Source organism: Periplaneta americana, chromosome 16 (assembly GCF_040183065.1).
Source record: "Periplaneta americana isolate PAMFEO1 chromosome 16, P.americana_PAMFEO1_priV1, whole genome shotgun sequence".
Classification (NCBI taxonomy): Eukaryota; Metazoa; Arthropoda; class Insecta; order Blattodea; family Blattidae; genus Periplaneta; species Periplaneta americana.
Genome location: NC_091132.1, coordinates 156,381,365 through 156,402,667, shown reverse-complemented (window position 1 = coordinate 156,402,667; position 21,303 = coordinate 156,381,365). Strand labels below are relative to the sequence as shown.

Genomic DNA, 21,303 nt, shown 5'->3' with positions numbered 1-21,303 from the left:
TTTGTTAACCAAAGACGATGTTCAGTAGTTATTTAACAACATACAGAGCAAATAAAAAAACAAACGCATATTCTAGCAAAAAAGTTCAGATGAAAAGAAAATGATTTGTACGACCGCTTACTCGTAAAAAGAACACTGCCAGCTGTGTAGCCTACATGAAGCAATATATCAGGCCTATGTTATGAACACGTTGAATTTAATGTGGACGAGAAACGTACAGTTATTATTTATCTGCTTCCATATCGCATCATATAATACACCTGTAAAATGAAAACATGTAGGCCTAGCAAAGAGGAAACATGTTTGGGGGGGGGGGAGTTGTAATTCTTCCCCTAACGGATAAATTTCAGAAGACGAATACCTGCTTTTCCTTCATATTAAAAAATTGTAATCTTGTGCACACAAAATAAATTAGTGCCTTTTCGTGAGCATCATGATGTACATTCAACAAACGCAGACAAATCTGCTCTTTTTAGTATTTTGTGTTAATTGTTGCTAGTGAGGTATTGTATACTGAAAATTAAAAACAATTAGATATCGTACATCAAATGATGACAGATTATATATTGAACGCAAACAACATTATATCAGCCATGTACCAAAATGTCATCTATGTTTATTGATAAATTTGGGTAAAACAAGCTTCTGTATGCTACAATTTAGCGACACATAAAAGTAACATAACCTCACATTACAATGAGAAAGATATTTGGAGGTGGCATGACGTAAAAAAGTCATCCCACAGTCGTATTACTCTATGTACTTTTCAGGTACTCTGTCATCTAGTGTTGGTTATTGCAAGCTCATTTCTCGACACTAGCGACGCATAGCGTCCGTTATTTTCCAGTTGCGTCTAAATTTAATATAAGCTTGGTCAATCTGTTTTATATATGATCTAGGCTGAAACCTACGTGTCACGGTCTTCTATGTGACTTGCTATCCAGCTAGCTTAGTTATCCTTTCTAGAAAATTCATTTGGCCTGTCTATATTTGCTGTATACAGCTAATTATTCTGTGCTAATTTTGATCTTACCTAGTGCTTAAGATTTACGGCCCAAAGCAGGTATGTAAATGTAAATATTTCAGTGCACAGTGGGCAATATACCGTTGCATTTTATTCAGCTATAGATAGGAGTAAACACATCCATAAACTTTCTCCATGACTTTCAATCAGAGCCTTCTTTAGTTACAAGCCGGGGCCATACGTCGGCAACACTGTAATTATCTCTCACCCGGAGGCTGACCGTACAGTACACGTGTTTGTGCTAATGCCGATTTCCAATGTAAATTAATGTTACAATATAAGTGTGTGTCGGTGGAATTATGTTTGCGGTCGTACCAAACGTTGATTGTTGATGTATTATAAACTAAATGCTTGTTGGTGATAAAGAAACAAGACAATAAAAGAAAATAAAATGGTTGCAGTCTTTGGGAATTTTTACTGTTATGGATGACAAAGTAATTGACTGTTCTGTTAAATATTGTATAACCACATTTTTATATTCTTATTTGTGATTTGTGTGTATCAGAATTCTAGTCAAATTGTTGGGTCTCGCCTGCTATATCAATAAAGTTACGCCGTTGGTTTTCAAAGTCATTGTAAACAGCTGTTTTGTGATCCCATAAATGTTGCAGTTTTGTTGAAGATTCGGAATGCCTGCTATACGTCAGAACTATCTATAATTTGTACATGCATATAATCACTTTGTTGGTTTGGTCAATGTTACTTATGTCCCGCCCACTATAGAGACATAGGCCAATTTTACACATATTTAGTATAACTTGTTGCTTCTTTGACAGGTTAGGTTTGGTTAGTTTAGGTTTTTGTTATAGCCTACCTTGCATATACGATTATAGCGCAACATTGGCAGTGCTAAAAGTGAAGTATTCGTTCAGTGGGCGTTGGATACTCTACATTCACCTACTTGGCTTAACTGTATTTACATCCTCATACTTTTATTATAATAGGAATGTCAATAGTTTCTTCTGTTTACATTTTATTTTAGGCCTATTTGCATAATTCACATTCTTAGCTTGTTTTCTGTAGTTATATTTATTTAAAATTATATTTTAAAAAGTTTATAACAAATAATTTAGGATAACAGTATTGTTATGGTGACTGGCCAGGTTCAAACTAAAACTGGCTTCCTGGACATCTGAAATATTTATAGAAAAGCACGACATAATCACATGAAATTAAAATGCATATGATATCCTACACCTTTCATGGCAGAGGTGAAACAACATTAAGCGGCAAAACATTGTCAATTTACTAGCCACATAATGGTTATTGATTGGAATAGGGTATTGCGAAAGTACGTCATTATTTTATTTATTTTTGGTACAAGTAACATTTCTTTAAGTATTTATTTATTTGCCCTTGTACCACCAATAAAGAAACAAGTATGTTTTTATTTTTTTTTTTAATTAGGCCTATAAGTGTAGTTGCTACGACACATAGGCACACAGCACTTTCTAGGCATCTAAAATATTTGTAGAAAAACACGATAGATAATCGCAGAAGATAATATTAAAATATATCCTAAACCTTTCACAGATGAAACACCATTAAGTCGGACAACATTGTCAATTTGCTAGCCACAAATTTGTTAACTGAATGGAACTTAAGAATACTGCGTAGGAACTTACGTCTTTATTGCATTATTGAATTTATTATTTTCGGTGCAAGAAATATCTTTTTTATTTATTTATTTACCTTCGTACTATCAATAAAAACATGTTTTTTTGTAATTATTTTAAGTGGCAGCCTTTGTATGTAAGTAGCCTACTTACGCCGTATTCTGAAGACACTGCAATAAAACACTATTTTCGAACCCGTAATAATTTACATCACTACTCTGAATTTTGATCTTCCCTTTGTGCATGAAGTAATATTGAAAAAATACGCATTACGTATAAACGAAAGCAATGAGCAAACACAATATCACTCTAAAATCTCCCGCCTCCACTCTGCGTTGCCAAATCTACTCATGCCCCGGCTTGTAACTAAAGAAGGCTCTGCTTTCAATCCGTTGTGTTCTATATCGGCTTGTACTAGAGACATGTATTTCTTTATTTCGGCAAATGTTTTCACTTATCTCGTGCGACACACAGTTGATTCTTGCTTACCGATTGTATGTTGTATTGTCACATTCTTTTTACAGTGTTTGTATATGGAACCTGGGTCTTATGAATACTATTCTTCACATTAATAATTATAAGCAGTATCTGAATGTTGTTAGAGAATGTTTCACTCAGATCACGCAGGAAGGAACAAGTGCACAATACCGAAGGAGCGAATATTTCGTATACCGGTTCTCATGACGTCATCTTATTTATTCGGAAATAAAAACGAAATTACCCTCCTGCCCTCCTCACCTTCACTTCATCTTCTCTCTGTCACATCTTATATATTTTATATCACTCAAAATATCACTTATTTCACACAATGCATATTATTTGCTTAAATTACTTACTTAGGTAGGCCTAATTTTTTTTGAGAATTATAGTCCCAGTGACATGTGTGCTAAGGTGTGTGATTTGAGTGGAAGCTTGTGGTACGTGGCGTAGGAAAGTTGGTCAGGGAATATTTTGTGACAGTTGTAGAATGTGATTTCATTATTGAAGTAGTAACAGTGCTAGTGATGAGTAGAAATGAGCTTAAAAGATATTTTTCAAGTATCTGTGACAACTGTGACTGTGACAATTAACTATCTGTTACTTTTATCGGTGATTTTGTCACACCGATATTTTATATGGATACGTAGCATGAAATACACCGATATTTTGTCGCACCGATAAAAATTAGCAGGAAATATTGAAGAGCAGTGAAATATGAATACGATTTCTCTATACACACCACTCATCAGCGATTTATATGGGAAAATCCAAGAAAGAAATTATGTAAATGTACCATTAACAAAAAAATACTTATCTAACTGAACAGTAACATGTCAAAAGTTAATCTCGTATACCAAGAGGTTATATTCTAGATATTTAACCAGTTGATCATTTTAAATGTAGTTGGGTATGGAGAAATTTAGATTATATGATTATCCTAATCGTTTTAAAAATTGATCCTTTTTATTGTATCTAATATAACGGATAAATTATTTTAAGTCGTGCATTAACATTATATTATTGAGTCATAGATTAAAAATTAATGAAACATAAGTATTCGTAAAAACATTGGAAAATAATTACAAAACAAAACAGTTGTTCAGACAGGATTTTACACAAGATTAAGTACTGGTAACCAATGGTGTTATTATTTAAATCGTGTAATAACTACATCATTTATAATAAGATGGAGAAACTACCGCCAGATTGCTGTTATTGTATCATGTGCACGCGCAAACCTACGACGTAGAGGAGAAAATATCAGTCACAGAGTACCGAATACGGAGAAGATTTCGATAGCGATATTTTGTCACAGATATTTTGCGTCATCAGTCACAGGTTTATCTATGACAAAAAAAATACCTGTGACAAAATATCGATTTGTGAAATATAGGCCATCTCTAGTCATGAGGTTAGTCTATGTGATAACTGGTCATGTGAACTCTGTAACTATAAAACATTAGTTGTGAAACAAGAGGAAACCATCGCCAACCTACAATATGAGCGGTAACTTTTCAAAATTCAATTGGGAAATTACACACTATATATTGTTTCTGAAACTTATCCGAAACTAATTTGTCTATTCCTACCGTTTTTTTACTATTTATTCTCTCTCTATCTTCATGATACATTCTTTTCATTACCACTTCTATCTCTTGCTTGTTATACTGATACACACACACACACACATATATATATCGTAATCTCTTTCCCACCTGATGCTATATTCCTAACTCTCCTAAATCTTAGTCCTTACTGACATGTAACATGACTAATTCATAGGTACACCTCGCTCACTTTGCTATTTATATCACTTCACTAATTAATTTACTACCTTTACACTATATTCTTACACTTTACATAATTTAAGCGACTCATACACTTACCTTCCATTGTTCTACACTGTGTCGTTCATGTCCTTTGTTTTCTCTCTTCACTTCGTCTATTTCCTACTTTACTCGTCCGACACTATTTAGCAGACATGTGCACTGTGTTGAAAGCGCCCGAACGAATCAATTGGAACAAAGCATGTGTAGACTTAGAGACAAACACTATCTTGAAATAATAGTCTTTATGCTCGACCATGCCGAAATTTAGTAATTATACACCTGGTAGTAGCCCTTTAATACACCTCGTTAAAGTACACCTATTCATTAAAGTTCAGGTGTTCAGCCAATGACAAGTCACCTTTGTACCGTTATAAAACCGCAAGTATCGATTATTCTCAGATATGCAATCGAAAGACAATTAGCGAAAAGTCACGGAGGTGGAAATCCAATATTGTCGCAGAAGGTTATGTTCTGTTACTATAATAATTAGCGTTAATTGTAAATAATATTCAAATAAATTCAATTTGACATCTCGTTTTTCAATTGTAAATCAATTTCTAGGTTATATCAGACTAATGTTCATCTTATTCTCTATCAAGGTCAATGACATTCGGCCTCGGAAAAAATCAATATTTTCGCGTCTGCGCACATCTCACAATTCAAGTCAGTTCGCACATAACCATAACAAGACCTAATTTTGAACAATTTCAAGTTAGAAATATGATCATTCATTCATTCATTTTATTCCATAAAACTTACATGAGCAATGAAGCTTTAGGATGTGGAACAAGTCAAAATTTTACAATATTACAATTACAATTTTTACAAATTTTTATAGTTTTACAATTTAGTAATTTTCTACAATTTTTACAATATTGTGCAATTTTTTACATTTTGGCTAGATGTAGTGAGATGAGGTGAGGTTCGAGGATTTGCCAAAATATTACCCGGCCTTTTGGTTGAGGGAAACCAGGTAATCAAATCAAAGGAGGGTAATCAAATCGAAGGGGTTGATGCCAAGGACTCGCCATAGACCATCCAGCGTCAGTCCCACGGCCATGGAAAACCTCGGAAGAAACCGAAGACGAAAGGAGGATCCAATCCAAGCCTGAACACAGCTCCGGATCAGCAGCCCAGTAAATCTGAGCTACATCGACGGCTCTACTAAAAATATACAATACATAGCCAATCAGATTATTAAATTTACAAACGCAAACGATCATTCATCAGTTGAGCTATATGTATAATACAAAACAAGTAAGTCAATTAAATTTAAGGCTTAAACAATTCAACCAGTTGTGATATACAGAAATTGATAATACATATAATGCAAACTACTTCAAATTACAAACACAAACAATTTATCAATAGAGCTATATAGATTACTATTCAATTTAAAGCATATACAATTCATCGGCCAAAACTATAGAAATATATACAATACAAAGTAGCATACTTTCATTAAGCTATACAAATTTGTGCAATTAATATCAAGTAGATTAATTCAATTTATAATCATAAACAATTCATTAGTTGAGCTATACAGACTACTATACAATTTACAGCATATACAATTCATGAATTGAGCTATACAGACTACCATTCATTGCTAAACAAAAATAAACAATGCATAGTAAACAGATGAAGTCAATATAAAAACATATTTTAATTCAGCTATATAAAATTGTACATGTCATTTAAGTAGAATAAGTCAATTCACAAGCATAAACAATTCATCAATTGTGTAGAAGGTATGAGTATGTAGAAATTTGGTTAATTCTTTTCTGAACCTTTTCTCGTGGTTCTTCAAATCTTTAACAGCGCATTGAAGACTGTTATACATGAATAGCGAACTCCTTTTTTAAAACAGCTTAGAGTAACTGAGGGTAGATGAAGATCTGATTTATGTCTTGATTAGTACTGAATTTATCTTGGTTCTTAATATACAGCATCATTAGGGAAAGAATGTATTCACAAGGTAAAGTCAAGATTTCTAAGTTTCGGAAAATATTTTTACATGATGTCCTTTTATGCACACTGGCAATTATTCTTATAGCTTTCTTTTGTAAAACAAAAACGTGTTAGGTTCAGACGAGTTACCCCAGAATATTAATCCATATTTCATTACAGAGTGAAAATATGCAAAGTATGACATTTTAAGTAAGTTTATATCACCAATAGTAGATAAGGATCTTAATGCATAACAAGCAGAGCTCAATTTACGAGTAATACATTCTATATGCGTTTTCCAGTTCAAGTGATTATCCAATTCTAAACCAAGAAACTTTGTGCTTATAGATTCTTTGAGATGAGTTCCATTTAATCGAATACTGTAGGAAATCTGAGCACTATTGTGTGTACTAAATTTGACTGCACTGGTTTTATCAACATTAAGTGCTAGTTTATTTGCATGGAACCATTCATTCATTAGATTCATAACTGTATTAGAAGTGTTTATGAAATGAGCGTATTGTTTGCTTGAAATAATTACACATGTATCATCTGCAAATAAAATTACATGAGATAAATTGTTTATGGTCAAGGCTAAATCATTAATATAAACTAGAAACAACAATGGACCTAAAATTGACCCCTGCGGAACACCATGTTTAATATTTCTAAATTCTGAATAAGTAACTTTATGACTATTTGGTACATATATTTATACTTTTTGTTTTCTATTTGATAAGTACGATGTAAACCAACCCAACGTCTCATCTTTAATACCATAAAAACTTCAATTTTTTTACTAATAAACTATGATCTACACAATCAAATGCTTTAGCCAAGTCACAAAAAATCCCACCTACATGTAGTTTCGAATTTAATGAATTTAGTATTTCATCCACCAATCTAAAAGCAGCATTCTCTGTCGATTTTTGTTTTCTAAATCCAAACTGTTCTAAAACTAATATATTGTTGGACTCCAGGTAATGATATATTCTTTTATACATAACTTTCTCAAACACTTTTGAGAATGTTGTTAATAATGATATGGATCTGTAATTAGCAATGGTACATTTATTTCCCTTTTTGTATATTGGTTTTACTAATGAATATTTGAGTCTTTCTGGAAAAAACCACATTGCATTGACAAATTGCATAAATAGCTTAACAGAGGGGATAATATTTCAGAACAAGCTTACAGAACTTTACTTGGAATTTCTTCATATCCAGAGGAATATTTTGTTTTTAGTTGTTTTATCACAAGCATGATTTCTGCTGCGGTAGTGGGAATAAATTTGAGACCTAAAAACTCAGTGTTAAATGCATCAGTTAAGTAACCAAGTGCAGCAGCTTCTGCACAATCTTGAATGTTTGCGTTCTGAATAATATTTATATAGAAGTGGTTAAAATGATTTGCACTTGATTTTGAGTTATCTATTTTACTATCATTGATTTTAATGCAAGTAATATTTTCATTCTTTAAATATCGATTAGTTTCATTTTTAATAATATCCCAAATAGTTTTAATTTTATTATCTGAATTTTGTATTTTTTCATTCAGATACATTTTCTTTGCATCTTTTATAACGTTTGTCAAAGTTTTACAGTAATTCTTTTACTTAAGAACATGAGGATCATAACTATTCCTACTCATTAAATATAGATTCCTTTTTGTAGCACATGATATTTGTATTCCCTGAGTTATCCACATGTTTTTACTTTTACATTTTTTCACCACCTTGACTGGAAAACATTCATTGAAATAATTCGTAAATGTAGTGAAAAATGCATTAAATTTAGTATTAATATCAATGGTATAGGTACTATATACATTTTCCCAAGATTCATTTTGTAGACAAGTATTTAAATGATGAAGAGATTCAGCATTTATAATCCTTTTTTTGATTTTTAAATTAACACTTTGGAATTTTTCACTCATATTGAAAACACTTAGAATTTGTGCATCGTGATCAGACAGGCCATTGACTAATGCTACTGTTGAATAGGAATTCAACCTACTTTTATCTATAAATATATTATCAATGGCTGTACTACTTCCAGCTTGTATTCTGGTTGGAAAACTTACTGTGTGACTAAGATTATAAGTTGCAAGAAGTGAGTTTAATTTTCTTTTACTTGAGCTTTCTGATTGATAGTCTATGTTTATGTCACCACAGATTACAAATTCGGTATGTGGTTTATTAAGTCTTTTCAATAATGAATCTTAGTTATAAATATCTTATCTCCCATTGGCGCCCTATAAACACATAAGATAAAAAGTCGTATGAAACTTGCCTGTAATGGTAATTAAGACGCTCGTATGAAAATTATGAAACGAGCGCGCAACGAGCCTATAATGTTAGTAATTAAGACGCAAGTATGTTTGTTTATGAAACGAGAGCAAGCGAGTTTCATAAACAAACATACTTGCCTCTTAATTACTAACATTATAGGCTCGTTGCATAATATACTATTATTTGTTAGATTACTACTGTATCTTATTCCTAGTATCACATGCTCATCTGTGCTGATGTGCACATTCATTTGTATTTGTGTGGAAACTGTTGTGTGGTGTGGCGTGCGCACAGAAATACACACACTACGCAGATGTGGACTTATTATTGCCAAGCTAGTAAGTCTATATGAGTATTTCACATACTGCATATTAACTTATGTTACTTAATTTTATTTTTCAGTGGTAATGGACATAATCAAGATGGAACCTGGATCCGACCCAGACGAGAAGAAGCCTTTATCAGAGGTATATTGAGAGCAATTACTATTTATTTTCTAAATGCGTCATTTATAACTAGAAAGCACATTCCTTTGTAATTAGTTGTTCTTTTTTCCACGATATGAAACACAACTAAAAAAGTTGAAAATTGTGATTGTGAAGTTCGAAACGGAATTTTATTTCACATAAAACACACATACTCACAAAATGTTATGAATACTTACATTGAGGAAATATATTACAAACACAAGAACAGTGAAGTTTCTTTTACTTGCATGGGCTTTTAGTAGAAGATTTAAATAATTTAAAACTAAATCAATAATAGGTTATTTAGAATAACATTAACCTTTATATTTTGTTGTGGATCCTTCTGATCACACTGCAAACAAAATGTCATACAATAAATATATTCTGTTACTCGTATATGCTGCGCTACAGCGCTTTTCAGATACATTATTTCACTATTGGTTTTGGAATAGGTAGATATGCATTTGTTGACATCAGTATTAATAAAAGTGTGGACGGACTTCATAAATAGTCACGGGTTTTCGTGAACAATTTTATACTGTTTTGTCTAATTATTTTGTTCTTTATGTTGCAGGAAGGATATTTATTAGATTTGGACGTCACTAAAATAAAAACTGAATCTATAGATCATAGGTATGACATTAAATCGGAGATAGTATTTGAGGAAACTGCAGTGCCAATTGAGTTTCCTATGCTGAAGAGTGAAGTTGAGGTGAGTGCAGTTTAAGAAGTGTTTTGGTCGGTAGTTGTCTCTCTGTTATTTACTGGCTGATGTAGCTGCTACGTACAGTCATCCCAGTGATAATTTTTACCCTGTTCAATTTTTAAGTTAATGTTTTAGTAACACTGTTTAGTTTATTTGAATCATTTACCGTACTTGCTGGTAATCCAGTAATGTCAAAATGGATGCTTATATTTTTCACAAAGTCTTTCCATTACTGACTTTGCTTTATAGATTGGATGAGTTGTACATTTTTACTGCCTGCTTTTCATGTATTATTGTGCTGTGTGTCTGTTTTACATAATCTTCTCCTACAGGAAGAGTTTTGTGAGTTGGATCAAGTGAAGGAGGTGAAACTGGAAGTAACAGCGGAAGAGAATAAAGTCTTAACTGAGAGGTGAGTGTAATATACGACTCCCTAGTTTGTTGTTGGTTTTACTCCTGTATTTAAATAATGACAACATAAACATATTTATAATTTCAACGTGATTATTTTTTATGTGAAAACTTCAGTTTACCTTGCGGACATATATGGCATGAATGATATAATATCCTATCACTATCACGAACACCTGCCCTACTGCTACTTTATCACTCCTACAACTTCCAACTAGTGGAGCTGATTTTGCTGCTGTCAAAGAAAATACCAAGGCATAGACTTGCCTTAAACTTTTCACATTTAATGGAAAACAGTTCACTAAGCATTTTCATTAGCTAATGGAATGTACTCAGGAAATATAGTTCCTGTTGTATTCTTAGGTCTGATCCGGCAGTTCTAGTAGGCTTTTGTGTATAGCTTTGAAGGAAGTGAGTCCTACTTCTCTGCATCATGTCCATCACAGATCCTGAGTTATAACAAACAAATTGGATAATCTGTGTCCATTTCAATTTTTGAATTTAGTAATATTATTATTATTATTACTATTATTATTATTATTATTATTATTATTGTTGTTGTAAATTTTAAATCTGTTCAATTTCTAATTCCGTAATTCTCTTGTCTGTATTGTGCTGGGCTATTATTGGTCCGTGTCTCTTGATGAGCACATTAATGTAATGAAAATAAGAATAGCCTGTTACGTCCCTTAAACGAAAAGGTCTTCCCTAGGGGGCAGGTCTTTAGTAACTCATGTGGTAAGTCATTTCGTATAAGGGATATGCCTTAGAATATGGCAGTTGCTTCGCCACAATCCGTAAAGTTTTTCTTCACTGACAAACTGTCTTCCTAATACCTGCACACGCACACTCATAGGCCTGTATATTTTGTTTTAGTTTTCATACTTTGTGAATCATTTCACCAACACATGGACGCTTCTATGACTGTACAATTAATATTTTAATAAGTACAAAAATGAAGATAAATATGTTATTTTTATTATTATTAATACCGGTACAATTATTTTTATTGTTATTATAATTACTATCTTTTTATTATTACCATTAATCTGATGGCGAGAAGATTGCTTAGGAATTATTGTCCCATTGCACCCATCACTTTACTCATCACTTTCTATAATGTCAACTCCTTTGTTGGTCTTGGCATGTATGTAGATGTAGATGTTGTCTGTCGATGTCTTCTTTGGAATTGCGTAAGATGCAGGTTGGTGTTGGCAATATTCCAAAGTGGTGAAGATATTTCCCGAGGCAATGATGATCAGTGCTGAGGCAGAAAGTTGCAACTCATGTTCTCTCTGATCACTCTGCTGTGTTCAAGACTACATCGTCCGACGTTTATGCTGCATTCCTTGCTCCACTACGTTATTATTTGTGTTTACTGTTTCTTTTTTAGAAGAATGTGGTGTTTTTTTAGTGGTTAAACCAGGAGAAGGCGCATAGCTGAGAAAAGACCGCACTTTGTTTTAAATCTGCACTACTTTAACAGCATGAATGCTCTGACCTCCTCACTCTTTCATATCCTTAATTAGTGCCTTGTTGACAATTTGTGCACCTGAAATAATCAAAGTTGTGATTTATTTCGAACAGATACTTGTTTGTCTTATAGCTCCGTGTTTTTGACCTCGTGGATTCTGTATGTCTCTGCATGAATATGCATTCCCCGTATCCCAGTAAGGCATGCGTTGCACTCAACTAGCAACATTGTGATGGTGTAACTTCCCCACTCCATCATAACCTTAAATAGAGCATTGTTGACATATTGTGTACTTGCAACACTCACAGATGTACACCTATAATTTAGTGCTGATTGTTTGTGGGTTGTCGGATAATCCTCACGTTATATAAATAACAGCTTTCTTTTAGGTTTTGTGTTTAGTAAGAAGAACTTTTCTGCATTATTGATAAAATACTGACACATTACTAGTGTAAATGTATTCGTTCTGCTAACATTAGTGCAGTACCGGTAATATTAGATTGGATGTAATGCGAAAATTAACACGTATTTTTTGTTTTTTTTTTTGTTTTTCATATTTTCTGCATAATATTCTAATATTCATATCTGCAAAATTTTTCTTGTTGTTTTCATTTATTTTCATAAATGTGCTATGATATTTTCCTATTTATATTAGTGATTTAATTCAGTCACTCTTTTTCTGGATATTAGATTATAGCATTAAAGAGAAAATAAATGCTTTAATTGACTTTTGAAACAGAAAAATTGTAATAAAATGTTCCAAGGATGTATTATTAATATCGTGTATTGTATAAAACAAAAGCAATAGCAGGAAACAAAATTCTTTAGCAAAAATCAGTAAGTTGAGCTTCGTACCATATTTTCAGTAGCTCTGTCTATCTGACTGCATGCGCTTCGCCATGTTATAACTCTTACGTGTTTTCCCCCCGGCTTAATGACTGGACCAAAACTTCCTTACCTAGTTTATAGTCATTCCAGTTCCAAAAATTTGGCAGTGGCTAGGGATTCGTTGCAATGGGGTTATTTTACCTTGTGATTTGTCCTGATGGAGGTTCTGTTGATAGATGTATATTTCTATAGAAGCAGGACGAATAGCTTTAGTGATTGAGTGGATAGCAGTTGCTCGGTCTGAGATGCCTACAGAATTTCTGAACTTGTCTTGTTAAATGTGTTCCCACCCTTTCGATATATAAAACGTCAAGCAACTGTACTATTGTTTACATTATTATTATTATTATTATTATTATTATTGTTATTATTATTATTATTATTTATTTATTTATTTATTTATTTATTCGAATGACAGGTACATAGATAAGTTATCTTTGACCTAAACATAACCTCAAGATTAAAACAATTAACATGATACGACTAAAAATTGAATGTAATAAAGGAACTAAACAAAAACCTTAAAGAACTAAGCAGAAGCATGAGGCTTCTCGCTTCCCAGTATCTAGCCATTCTGTCAGTGATTTTAGAGCTGGGCAGCGTTGGAGATGATCCCTATTCATCGCTTCTTGAAGGTCACAAAGGGTACAGGTTAGATGTTGATAAATACCGAAACGGTAGAGATGCTGCGCCAAGCAATCATGTCCAGTTCCAAGCCGGAAATTGGCGACTGCCAATCTTTGTTGGTCTGTTAGGTATTGATAGAAGGTTTCTTCTCCAGTGTTTGCCATTTGATTTTTCTGCAATCTCATGGGAGTGGATGTTGTGGGCAACTTCTTTGTTGTACAATTTTATTGCTTGGAAGGGTGTTGGTTTAGGAGATCTTTGTAAAAATTTTAGCACCTTCTTTTACCGAGGCATCGGCCTGCTCATTGCCAAATAAATTGCAGTGTCTGGGGTCCCACTGTAGTACCAGGATTTTGTGTTTTGCTTGAAATAGTTGTAAAGTATTTTGACAGTCTTGGATTGATGAAGACTCGAGGGTCTGAGGAAGCTACAGATTCTATGGCTGCTTTGGAGTCGCACAGGATGACGACATTCTTGAATTTAGTTTGATGACATATCAGTTGAGTTAAGGCTAGCCTGATAGCTTCAATTTCACAGTCATAAGCTGACCTATGGGTGCCTACCGCTGTATAGAAGCAAAGATATCACTGTATACACTGGCACCAACATTAAAATCGTCATCCATTTTGGATCCGTCTGCATAAAGACGAAGTCACTCAGTTTCTGGATAATTGAGCTTAATTGTTTCAAGAGCCAGGGATCTTAATATGTCTACTGGAGTTTCTTTTTTACAAACAGCATCTTCCAAATCTATGGAGAATAACATGGAGTTAGAAAGTATTGGATTTAAAAATTGAGGAAAAGGTTCTGGAGTATTAAAAGTCTGATATATTTCTCTCAATTCCGTGATTTTTTGTATAAATTCGTGCTGTGTTTTCTACCTTCTTTCGACATTAAGATAAGATTCCTAGAATTGGTCTCCTGGAATTCTGAATATCTTTTCATATGGAATTAGTGCCTTCTCTTCAATTAATCAATGAATTGGTTTAAATCCTGTTAAAAGGAGCATGCCGTTAATTGGAGTGGTTTTGACTCCATCAGTGAGGAGGCTTAGAGCTTGGTTTTGCACTTGATCGATTTTTATCTAATACTGTTATTATTATTGTTGTTATTACTATTATTATTATTATTATTATTATTATTTAATTTGTACCATAGTTGTTTATTTAATCGTATTAATTTATCACTGTCTTGGACTTCTATTGTCCAATGTCTGTTGTCCAGCACATAAATATTAAAAAATAAATGAATAATTATTGTTATTGCTATCACTATTGCTTATTATTATTACTATTATTACTTAATTTTTTAACATAGTCTGTACAGAAGTAACTGAAAGTGAAGGACCATTGTTAATTTCCCCTTTATTCGCTTATGGCGCATATATCTCTTCATTGAAAGTCTAGACATTCTTTTCACTAATGATACTTGTAATTTTTAGTGTTTCAGTTAGCCATAGTAGTGGAGTTGCAAAATTCTGCGAAAATATTCCTGAAGAGTACGACGGCAAGAAATATGATTCTGATATTTGCGGAATGTCTTTTCTCGACTTTGCAAACCTCAAATCGGGGGACTTCGAAAAGCATTCACGAGTTTACTCAAGCGAGAAACCATTCAGTTGTGACGTTTGTGGAAAGTGCTTTACAAGGTCCAGCGATCTGAAGAGGCATATACTGGTGCACTCAAGCGAGAGGTCATTCAGTTGTGACGTGTGTGGCAAGTGCTTTTCAAAGTCCTACGATCTCAAGAGGCATTCACTCCTGCACACAAACGAGAGGCCATTCAGTTGTGACGTGTGTGGGAAGAGATTTTCGCGTTCGGATTATCTCGTGAGGCATTCACGCGTGCACACAAGCGGGAGGCCATTCTGTTGTGACGTGTGTGGCAAGAGATTTTCGCGTTCGGATTTTCTCGACAGGCATTCACGCGTGCACACAGCCGCGAAACCATTCAGTTGTGACGTGTGTGGGAAGTGCTTTACAACTTCTTCACACCTTAAAACACATTTAATTATACACACTGGCGTCAAGCCATTCAGTTGTGACATTTGTGGAAAGTGTTTTTCGCTCTCGAAATACCTCGATAGGCATTCACGCGTACACTCTGGCGTGAAACCCTTCTCTTGTGACGTCTGTGGAAAGAGTTTCTCGCGCCCCATACGTTTGAAAATACATTCACGTGTACACACAGGTGAAAAGCCATACAGTTGTGACGTATGTGGAAATAGTTTTTCGCAATTCGAACATGTAAAGAGGCATTCACGCGTGCACACATGCGCGAAACCATTCTGTTGTGATGTGTGTGGGAAATATTTCGCAAGTTCTTCAAGCCTGAAAACACATTTAATGTTGCACACAGGCGAGACGCCATTCAGTTGTGATGTGTGTGGCAAGAGATTTCCGCGTTTGGATTATCTCGAGAGGCATACACGCGAGCACACTGGCGAGAAGCCATTCAGCTGTGACGTTTGTGGAAAGGGTTTTTCACTTTCGAGATATTTCGATAGTCATTCATGCGTACACTAAGGCGTCAAATCATTCCGTTGTGATGTGTTTGGCAAGAGTATTTCGGTCACCGTACATTTCAATAAGCTTTCACGCGTACACACATGTCAGAAGCCATTCGTTTGTGAAGTGTGTGGGAACTCTTGTAGAAGCTCTTCAAGGCACTCTTTCGTGCAGTCTATCATGAAGCTATTCAATACAGACTTCAGTGCAAAGTGTTCATTTGGCGCGGAATATCTCTCTACGCAATCACGTGTTCACACAGATCCCAATGTACATTCACGTATCCACAGTTGAGAAGCCATTCATGTGTGTTGTGTGTGGGAAATGTTTTGGACGTCCGGTTAACCTCCAGATGCTTTTTTTCATAAACCATTCAGTTGTGATGTGTTTGGAATGGATTTTCCGTGCTCGGATAATCTTAATATTGTAACTTTAATACAACACGAGAATGTAACTTTTATTCAAAACAACAATAATCACTTTATATGATGAATGTAAACACTCCCGTCAACAATCGGATTTCCACTCCATACAGCAACGCAGTATTCGTTATTGCACTCAGACGACAATGCCAATTTACTTGCATTATTGAGAACAACAATGTACTGCTAATCTTAACTAATGTTCACAAAGCAATATTTACAACACAAAACTGCCCTCAGTTCACAGTTCACTTGCCTTGGCTAGTTCTTCTAGCTCAGTGATTCAAGTTCACAGTATCTCGAACTCCAGACCTTCAGAGACATTTCACTGAACTTCGAACTCATGTCCCCCAACTGCGGTCCATTGCACTCAACTCAGGTCTTTCAACTGCGTTGCTTCCGCGTAGACCCTCTGACAGTTGCGGACACACATTCAAGTCGAACTCCTGTCTCGAAGCTGGCTTCACTGCTACAAAAGACTGATTGGCTGGTGACCAAAAACTAGCAACGACTGCAACTAACTAATCCCGAAGGCTGCTCGCTTTTTATAAGTTAAGCCATACTTTCCAGAAACTACGATTTCACGATCATTCTCGTTACGACAATCAGTTCGCCTGGCTTACAGCTTCCCCCCTTTTTCTGGTACAGCACATGCCCTAGGAAGTAGATGCGTGCGCAACTTCATTTGCCGCGTCGCCCGATCCTTCCATGCGCGCCTTCCTCTGTGGGACGCGTGATCGAGTCTCGACGGGGCTGTCACAATATGTATTCACGTATGCTACATAAGAGGAGCTGTTCAGCAGTCATGTCTGTGTAATGCTTTTTTATGGCCCACACATTTTAATATACATTCATGTGTGTACATAAATATATTTCATAATAAATATTTAAATATCTTGTAATTTAATCACTGCATTGTTTTATTATGTTAGCTTTAAATTGTACTTCAGCAAGATAATCTTTCTTTGATCGTAACCTCTAAAATAAATTTTCTAGCTTTCATTAATCAAATAATCTTTTATTACTTTGACTTTTATTGTAATTGTAAATTTAACATTAATTGTAATTAATTGTAATTGTATTTTTAATATTGTAGTTGTAATCCCCTCGTAGGAGGGAAGAGACAGCCTCGTGACCTTATCTCTTTCAGATTAAATAATTATATAGTATTCTATTCTCTTCATCAGCCTGAAGCCATACATTGGATCTTGTGTGGAAGGACTTTTTCTGCTATGAGGTCTTTAAATGGTGTTTACGCTTACTTCCTGGTGAGAAATGATTGAATTGTCAAGTTTCGGCTTAACTTTGTTAAATGGGGCAAGTGTGAAATATGATGTTTGTGGGAAGATCTATATACAGAGGAGTAGTCAACAATCTCAGCAAGTCATTCTCAAGAGAGAAAAACCGTACTATTGGATTTGGTGCGAAAAACTTGCGTTATAGTCTTTTCAAAATGTAGGTATGTTTACACAAGCGAGAAACATTTTAAGAGCCATATCTGGCAACACGTGCGAGAAATACATTACTTTCGAAACGTTTTCTCACGTACAAACACTCCAGAATCCATTCCATTTGATGTGTTAGTCTATTTTTTTGTACTCACAGCTCCGAACTTTTAAAGTTCCGGAAATCCACTGTGACTGGTAATAGCGTTTTATCTGAGAATTTTTGCGCGTTCAATAATATTTACGTAAGATAGGACATTTTTTCCTTGGAAAACTACAGTGATTGCTTTGTAGCCTTAATATCAAAAACTTACGGACAATAACCTTGTGATTGGCACGAAAATCTTTACTTTCCCGTTTTCTTGTCCTTCAAGTTAATGTTCTGATTTGCAGTCGTTTCCACTCCATAGCTGTCAGATATACGTACCTACGTCACATCCGCTATAATCACGTATCGGTCAGAGATGGCGCTTTCTCGCAGCGTCCACTTTGGATCTATTGAGAGTTGGAACTAGTGACAAACATCTCACAGTAACAAGATCACAGCTATATAAGTTACACCTTAGCACTATTGTGGAATGAATTGTCTGGATTCAGATTACTTACAATGGCATGCACGCATACATAATGGGAAGATGTAATCCATTTGAGGTATTATTATTATTATTATTATTATTATTATTATTATTACTGCTCCTACTACTACTACTACTATTATTATTATTATTATTATTATTATTATTATTATTATTATTATTATTATAATTATTACACTTATGAATTTAAAACATTTCTGGTACAATTACTTGTTCTAGTTATCTAAAGAGCCTGAATCCGAATCTGTATTCGTATTTTCATTACCACTCTAGATTTTTCTGTAATTTTGATAATGAAAGTGAAAAAATGTGAAAGTTGACAATTATCATGATTGAAAAATAAATTCAATATGATAATTTAAGTTGTATGTTTGCGTATAGGTACTGAAAGTTCTTGGTTCCAGGCCTGTATTCACATATTCTTTGTCACGCCAGGATTTTCTTTAAACTTTGGAGATGTTGACGAAAAGTTCAAAATTTAATCAAGAATACAAAAAAATCAAATAATGTACTGAATATATTTTAAAAACATATTTTAATGCCGTAATTTAAATTTGGAGATTATAAAATTATTAATGAACCCCTTGATTATTAATAAAAATAGTTTCCAATAATAAAAATTATTTTATATATTTAATATAATAATAATATATTATGTTAGCTCCTATAAATTATTATTAATATTTCCTTGCTCGGCGGAAAAGGTATGTAAGTAAAAAAAAATGAATTTTTCAAAAGTGACTTCTTTTTTTATTTTACGTTCAACTAAATATAAGTATAAAACGAAATTAATGTATATTGGTCAAAATAAGACCATTTTGAATGTAACATACAATAAATTTTATAATTTCAATTAGAAACCAATACTTGACTTATGTGATGAGGTAGAACAGAAAAATCCACTTTCTTTTACTTATGTACTTTTTCCCAACGACCAAAAAAATTTTATACCCATTCAGGCGTTCAAAATGTCGCACGAAACGCACCGTTTTGAGGTCCTCCAGGGGATCCCTCTTTATGCATCAGCAATAATTCTCCAATATTGCTTCATTTCATTTGCCCAGATACCATATTTCCATGTTTATGAAATCCTGATGAAAATAGAATGCATTAATCAGGTAATCAATGCATCTCTGCGATTGTTTCCAGGATTCATTACTTACTTTTGGAATTCTTCTCTTTGGCCGTGAATTAATTTTATTGCACTAATGATTATACGTTCTGTTCACAAAATAAACACACATTTAAGGCTTAGATGTAACGATTTAAAGAATTAATTGATTAATTAACGGACTTACTCCTGTTAATTATGTAAGATTTGTGCGGCTTACAGCTGTTTCAGTGCTTCACGCACCACCCTCAGAGCCTACTAGATCACGGCGTCATCTCGAACTTTTCTGCCTGTTATGTGGGTGTAATTGATTGTTGAAAGGTGTTGAAGAGTGGAGTCAAATAGTGTGTGCGTACTGAAATTGATCTGTGTGTTGAGAATTTTATCGGGGTGTGTTTTAGTGTGGTGTATATTTCATATTGTTCTACTGTGTTGAGTTTTTGTTTCTTGGGTTGTATGTGTAGGATTTCAATATCCGCATTTATGATATTGTATGTAGGCCTATGGTTATACTAAAAGCCAGGTTATGAACCGACGAAACAGGAAGTAGTTGGATGGGCGAGAGGAAAGTGCGGGTTAGAGGGGTAGCCTGTGCAGTGATGGCACGTTGAGTGTGGGGGATGGAGGGGAGAACGAGAACGGAGCTTTCCATTGGACCTCGCGTGAAAATGTCGTCTGCTAACGAAAATCTGGCAACGGAATCACGGAGACAGTGTAGCCAGTTCATTTGCAGTACCACGTGCATTACGAGTCGCATTTCGTACCAGCGTCATTAGCTCGTGCTTTCTTAAAAACAGTAATTTTAATTACTAATATTGTGGATAGTGTTATCGAGAACTATATACAGTAGTTATTTTAAACATATTGGTGACAAACGCTGAACACGCTTTGAATCTCGCCCCACTATGTGGCAACAGAGCTCAGAAAGAGACCAACAGAACGTTGCTTCCGGTTTAGTCGGTTCATAACCTGGCTTTTAGTATAGCATTGGTTATGTGATCGGCGTATGTAGATGTATCGTGTCCTCTGGTTAATGCTTTAATGTGTTCTTTGTAGCGTGTTTGGAATGATCTGCCTGTCTGTCCTATGTAGAACTTATCGCAACTATTACATGTGAGTTTGTATACACCTGTGTGGTCGTATTTATTTGTTTGTATTTTTTGTGTGATGAGATATCTTAACACACACAAAAACACACAAAACACAAAATAAACACAAGAAATACATCACACTAACATATGAAATCAAAAGCACAGATAAGATCGCATCTTCATTCAGAAAGCAGAAATACAACATAACATACAGAACAGAAAACACATTACAAAGACATCTCAACACACAAAAAACACAAACAAATAAATACGACCACACATGTGTATACAAACTCACATGTAATAGTTGCGATAAGTTCTACATAGGACAGACAGGCAGATCATTCCAAACACGCTACAAAGAACAC

The 21,303-nt window shown here is 34.3% G+C and overlaps 1 protein-coding gene across 3 annotated transcripts; it reads left to right on the top strand.

The window, feature by feature from the left end:
* Positions 1-925: 925 nt before the first annotated feature.
* LOC138691505 (gastrula zinc finger protein XlCGF26.1-like) lies at positions 926-19,324 on the top strand. Of its 3 annotated transcripts, none has more exons than XM_069813479.1 (5): positions 926-1,063; positions 9,593-9,657; positions 10,232-10,369; positions 10,696-10,775; positions 15,205-19,324. In XM_069813479.1, exons 2-5 carry the CDS (start codon positions 9,598-9,600, stop codon positions 16,286-16,288), a joined length of 1,362 nt encoding a protein of 453 aa, XP_069669580.1. In that variant the 5' UTR covers positions 926-1,063; positions 9,593-9,597; the 3' UTR covers positions 16,289-19,324. The 3 variants fall into 3 exon arrangements, with proteins under 3 accessions (XP_069669580.1, XP_069669579.1, XP_069669581.1); XM_069813478.1 differs by lacking the exon at positions 926-1,063 and adding an exon at positions 4,841-6,206; XM_069813480.1 differs by lacking the exon at positions 926-1,063 and having other exon boundaries at positions 9,298-9,657.
* Positions 19,325-21,303: the final 1,979 nt, after the last annotated feature.

Bases quoted from the DNA above. Each gene is read 5' to 3' on its own strand.
- LOC138691505 (XM_069813478.1), top strand. The intron at 9,658-10,231 runs GTATATTGAGAG...TTTATGTTGCAG, and splicing joins AGAAGAAGCCTTTATCAGAG to GAAGGATATTTATTAGATTT. The intron at 10,776-15,204 runs GTGAGTGTAATA...TGTAATTTTTAG, and splicing joins AATAAAGTCTTAACTGAGAG to TGTTTCAGTTAGCCATAGTA.